At 36.0% G+C, this 6795-nt stretch overlaps 1 protein-coding gene across 1 annotated transcript; it reads right to left on the bottom strand.

The window, feature by feature from the left end:
• Nucleotides 1–5783: 5783 nt before the first annotated feature.
• LOC117628938 lies at nt 5784–6509 on the bottom strand. Its single transcript, XM_034361482.1, has one exon. It carries the CDS (start codon nt 6507–6509, stop codon nt 5784–5786), a length of 726 nt encoding a protein of 241 aa, XP_034217373.1.
• Nucleotides 6510–6795: the final 286 nt, after the last annotated feature.

Raw genomic sequence — 6795 nt, forward strand, 5'->3', positions numbered from 1 at the left:
CACTTTTTCCGAATGTTATGTTCTAGTGTTTTACTGGTTATTAAGATCTGAGCTCGACTGGTTATTAGGGGCACGATTTTGTAAACATTTGTAACTGAAGGATACTTGAAGCACTTTGTTGGAACAGAGCGATTAGAAAGCAGCGTGTAAAAAAGTAAATTGCAGCTACTCACATTTCGAACGGTTGGAGAATATTAAAGGGTACACTAACTTTTGAACTACTCATAATTCCACACACAAAAGAAAATTTGATTGCAAAACATATTATGTGCTCCCTCTTAGCAATACCACGATCTCCCCAACCAACTGAACAACGGTAGCCACAATCACTCGGTCGTATTGGTCAGCTTCTTCTTAGCAGGTCTAACATGCTTATGGTCACTCATGTCCCTAGTGATATAGACGAAATAAATCTTCAGTAATATTTGGAATTTTATTATATATAAATAAACCATAAACCATTCACTAAACAATGTATAGCACATGTTATGTTACTTATGACTCACGTGTCAGTTTTTTTTGAGAAAAAGTACGCCAGCTCTTTAATGTGAATGGACATGATAATGAGACTTTACTGATTCCCAACTTGCTGTGATATTGACTGCTTATTGAATAATATTTCGATATTTGCAAAATATAATGTTAGACAGAAGGAACACATGATGACTTGCAATACATAGTCCCAATAATTATATATGAAGCAAATGAAACTGATATTTGTGTTATTTTAAATTAGATAATGACATTAAGGGAATATACTTCTAATTTGTGCAATACCACGATCACCCTCAACCAACTGAACAGCGGTAGCCGCAATCACTTAGTCGTATCGGTCAGCTTTTTTCGAGCAGCTTTGACGTGCTTATGCTCATTCATGTCACCACCATCGTCTAGTATCTCTCTCACAGCATCAGGGGACACATAGTTCCAATCATAACTTGTATGAGTAGTTGCCGCAAATGCTCGAAATTTGTCGAATCCTTCGTTGAATGCCAACTCCAGTTCACTATGGTGCTCTTCGCATCGCATATGGTTCATCAAACAACCTTTAATTTCATCATTCATTACTGTATCCAACTCCTCAGCTTTCAGCTTCCTTTTATGACTCAACTTCAAGTACTTGTTCTTTTGGGAGAACGCTTTGTTCACTCTAATGTTAAGATCAGCCAAAATTGCCTCGTCTTCAACACATTTCTCGTGCCATGAATTGATCAGTCTGGAATTATAATCCAGCTTGCCACTGACTGCATGTATTGCCTCTAATGGATCATCGGAGTCCCCCTCCCTCCCAAATGATGTTGAAAAAGGAAGGGGTCGGCGAGTACAATGTGGAAATAGAACCTGCGACTCCAATTTGTCATCTTCGATTGTGTTGTTGGCGCCTAAAGAGGTTGACATGCTTGAATAATCCTCTTTGTTTTGGGAGGATGAGGATTGCATATGCAATTTCGTTTGAGAAAGGGAACATAGGTTTATAGACCAACATACCAAAGCTTGTGTGTAGTCAACATATGTACTTTTTTTCAATTTTAAAAAAAAGAGGTGTCAGGTTTTGCTTTTCAAGCATGTCAACCTCACACTCTCCTTACACCACTGATAGTGGTTGAAAGAAACTCAATGGAAGTGACATCTAGTTAGTGAACTCAACCAAACTAGTTAGGATTAAACTTAGATTGTATCAGACCAAAAATTAATTTATACATTGTCAACCAAATATTTTTTGGCGGGAACCCTTTTATTGGTATTACTATCACCCCTTTCATAGAAATTCTCCTTCCACACAAAACTCACTCCTCCACCGAATCTGTCTCCATCTACTGAAACTCTCTCCTCCATAGAAACTCATTCCCCCCATAGAATGGATTTACTAACCAAGTTTGATGTGAGCATAATAAACACCCCTCCAAACAAAGACCGCCTTCGAAACTCAAGTGAGTCACCAGACAAGCAATGTCACATTCCTAGACAGAATGACCATTTTGTTGGAAGTTTTGAGTCTGAAAGAGTTCTTGCTTTTTGGAAGGAGAGGCATCTTCAACTTGGTGATGAAATCCAAAGGGCAAGGGCACGTTTGGAATTTGTTGAAGGCCAAATTGAAGATGACAAAAGGCAGGCCAATCTGGATAGGGCAAAGTTGCAGCGCATGAAGCGTAGACACAAACGACTTCAGAGTGTAGCTGTTCAAAAATACAAGAACTCATCTAATGCAGTGGAGTCAAAGAAGCGTGTGATGCAAGCTGGATTCGACTACTTCCAATCCTATGCAAAACTCGTCGTACCCGGGTTTGATTGGTCATCTATTACCGTTTCCGACGTTAACAAATATACTCAGCAAGGGAAGTAACCATTTTGGTTCTCGTGTTTGAGCAGAGGCAAATAAGTGGAATTGGAATTTTCGTTAAACTCTGCTTCAAACCTATTTTGATGCTTACTACTATGGAAGATTTCAACCTTAATATTTTGATGTCTTTAATTACGATAACACAAGATGCAAAGAGCCCATCTACTTCAGTCATATGTTGCTGCCATGTCCATTTTTTTTTTATCACGTATCAGATTTGGACATGGTTGCATCATATGCAATGTTGCCTTTATTTATTATATGTTAGGACAAGGTTTATGGAAAAGCATTTGTGAGTGCGTTTGTGACAAGGTTATGGAATTATTATGTACCATTTATATATTGTTTTTTGTACTGGTTCATCTCCTACTATTTCTTTCTTTCTTTATATTATATGTTTGTGGAATCCCTCTCAAAGTTAACATATACTGTGAAAAAAAATGCAGACTGAATATATAATCACTCATATAGACTAGGACAAATATTCACTAATATTTTAAAATTGCTTCACTTGTGTGAGGTTTTTCAGAAAAAGTATGGCATTATTTTATGTGATTGGACATGATAGAAAATATATTACTGATTCCCAATGCGGCGTCATATGGACAACTTATTGAATACCTCTGACGTGTTCAAAACTCTAGGTGCAGTTGCATGTGGACAACTTATTGAATACCTCTGACGTGTTCAAAGCTCTAGGCGTAGTTGCAATGATGGCTTCAAAGCATGTGCAATTATTATATATGTACATTATTATAACAAAACATATTATTTTATATCCTTATATATGAAAGGAAACTAATTCTTGTATTATTACAAATTATATAACGAATATTAAGGAAATATACTTGTTAAAGTGAATTAGGGTTAAGAGGAAATTGAGTTATGTAAAAATAATTTGGATTTTTTCATTGCGAAACGGATGATTTATAGGTTCTCCTAGTTTTATAACATCACAAGGAGGTCCAAGTAATTTTCGGGGCATTTTAAGGATTTTCCTACCATTTATTACCTTTTTTCAAAGATTTTTGCACTAAAAAAGCCAAAATAATTGCAAGAGGAGACCTGGCGGGATCTCAGCCCGTCACCTTTCACCACTTACACAAGTGTACGCCAATCAACATGGCCACATCCTTACATTTTATCCTAAATTATTATTTTATTACTTTTTCTTAGAAAATTCATAACTAAATACATAAAAATTAGAAAAATGATTCGAAAATTGCTACGAACTCATTGACACTCCATCTCCCTTGATGAATTCCCCGATTCATGGTTACGTATTTTAAAAAATTATTCCGAACATTAACGGGAGATGCTTGTTGAAGTAGGTTATTGAAGTTAAAGTTAACAAACATATATACTTAGGGTTAAGAGGAAAGTGAGTAATGTAAAATAATTTAGATTTTTTCATTACGAAACAGATGATTTATAGGTTCCCCTAGTTTTATAACGTCACAAGGAGGCCGGAGTAATTTTCGGGGCATTTTTAGGATTTTCCTACTATTTATTACCTTTTTTCAAAGATTTTTGCACTAAAAAAGCCAAAATAATTGCAAGAGGACACCTGGCGCAATCTCAGCCCGTCACCTTTCACCACTTGCACAAGTGTACGTCAATCAACATGGCCACATCCTTGCATTTTATCCTAAATTATTATTTTATTACTTTTTCTTAGAAAATTCATAACTAAATACACAAAAATTAGAAAAATGATCCGAAAATTGCTACGAACTCATTGACACTCCATCTCCCTTGCTGAATTCTCCGATTCATTGTTACGCATTTTAAAAAATAATTCCGAACATTAACAGGAGATGCTTGTTGAAGTAGGTTATTGAAGTTAAAGTTAACAAACATATATACTTAGGGTTAAGAGGAAAGTGAGTTATGTAAAATAATTTGGATTTTTTCATTACGAAACAGATGATTTATAGGTTTCCCTAGTTTTATAACGTCACAAGGAGGCCGGAGTAATTTTCGGGGCATTTTTAGGATTTTCCTACTATTTATTACCTTTTTTCAAAGATTTTTGCACTAAAAATGCCAAAATAATTGCAAGAGGACACCTGGCGCGATCTCAGCCCATCACCTTTCACCACTTGCACAAGTGTACGTCAATCAACATGGCCACATCCTTGCCTTTTACCCTAAATTATTATTTTATTACTTTTTCTTAGAAAATTCATAACTAAATACACAAAAATTAGAAAAATAATCCGAAAATTGCGACGAACTCATTGACACTCAATCTCCCTTATTGAATTCCCCGATTCATGGTTACACATTTTAAAAAATAATTCCGAACATTAACGGGAGATGATTGTTGAAGTAGGTTATTGAAGTTAAAGTTAACAAACATAAATACTTAGGGTTAAGAGGAAAGTGAGTTATCTAAAACAATTTGGATTTTTTCATTGCGAGACGAATGATTTATAGGTTCTTCTAGTTTTATAACGTCACAAGGAGGCCCGGGTAATTTTCGGGGCATTTTTAGAATTTTCCTACTATTTATTACCTTTTTTCAAAGATTTTTGCACTAAAAAAGCCAAAATAATTGCAAGAGGACACCTGGCGCGATCTCAGCCCGTCACCTTTCACCACTTGCACAAGTGTATGTCAGTCAACATGGCCACATCCTTGCCTTTTACCATAAATTATTATTTTATTACTTTTTCTTGGAAAATTCATAACTAAATACACAAAAATCCCAATAATGTTCCGAAAATTGCTACGAACTTATTGAGATTTCATCTTCCTACTGAATTCCCTGTTTCATGGTTATGCTACATTAGTATTTTATTATTATTTATCCTAAATTATTTTTATTATTATTATATTACTTTTTAGGCTGTCCATTTGTTAATTATATTTACTCCAACTTTTTTATTAATTTTTATTTTCCGTGCGAATAGGCCATTTCTGGTGCTAATCGGTTTCTCTCTTCTTCAATTTGTTAATTTTTTTATTTTTTAGGTTTAAGGGATGTTTTGAAAAATAAAATGGAAATATACAAGTCATCCATTCTACAACATCAGGAAAAAATTATTCAACGTCATTCATTGTTCAAGTTTTGTTTAAGAAACGTGTAACCAAATCATTTGGGATATGCTAAGTGGGAAAATGTCATTCCCAAGCATTGGTGAAAAGACACCTATTTACTCCATGCATGCCTTTTCATTTACCAAATATTAAGATTGCAGTTGTGCAAAATATCTGTGTCAGTAAAATGTCATTCGTAGCCGTCTATGATGTCAGTAATCATTCCACTATATAATATATATTATACATTTATATATAAAACGGTTTATGACAGCACAAACACCAGACAAAATAGATTAAAACCCAACATTTAAACAACATTTGTACAACGTAGCCAGCCAACCTAGAACTGAAGAGAAGCAAGTCCACAATGCATAAAAACCGTAAAAACATACTACAACTAATTATAAGGGTATGGATTCCCTGGCACAACATACACACGCATCACCTTGAACCAAAAAATACTCTCACGGTGCCATTTGCATCGATTGCAACAAGTCCAGAAGGCAGGATTTATCTTTTCTTCAGTAGGCCAGCCTTGAATAACAAAACACCATTCATTGTTGTTACAAGCGCTGCAGTGATTGAACTTAATCTTCCCATAGTAAAACATATCTACGATATGTCTTGCAACAGAGAAAACTCGGCTTAATCTTCGTCTCAAAGCATCCCTGGTTCCTTTCATATCAATGTTGTTACGTTGATTCAAAGAACACAAGAATTCTAATGCATCCTCTTTTGACTGACCAATTCCGGACATGCCAAGTAGTCCAACTAGATATGCCGCTTCCATATGGCCTGCCGTGGCTGCAATGCGCATCCCATACAACGCTTCCACGTTACCCTGCCTGAAAAAAACTTCGAATGCTTCTCTAAATATCGACTCAGGGTTATCGCAAGCCCTGCATTGTTGCAAGAAATGCTGGACCGCAGGATTGGCATGGTCCCAGCTAGGATGGTCTGGGTACCTTGCCATTGAAATGGTGTTCCACACTTGTGGAGTGTTTGCCAAAGTATGGAACAATGGGCACACAGATGCCATATGGAAGAGATCTTCCGATGATTGGGTTGCCACGTATAACATCACTTTAAACCAAGCTAACTCCGGGATGAAGGCTTGGGGCATATCCAAATGGAGATGCTTCCTTCTCTTTCCTCCGAGTGTAGTGAAATGTTTCAAATTCATTGAAATGTTTTTGGAATGGAACGATTTGAGGAGTGGAAGAGGGGAGAAATGAGAATATATGGGGTTTTGGTTTTGTTTTAGCCTCTGTTTATAGTGTTTTGAAAAGGTGTTTCCACTTGGGGTTTTTCCAAGTTGACCATTTTTAAAGAAACTGAACCCAACACCCTAAAACTCAAGACAAAAGAAGGGAAAACGTCATCAAAATGCAAAGAGAGTCAGACAGTCA

The sequence above is a fragment of the Prunus dulcis genome, chromosome 5 (genome assembly GCF_902201215.1).
Source record: "Prunus dulcis chromosome 5, ALMONDv2, whole genome shotgun sequence".
Classification (NCBI taxonomy): Eukaryota; Viridiplantae; Streptophyta; class Magnoliopsida; order Rosales; family Rosaceae; genus Prunus; species Prunus dulcis.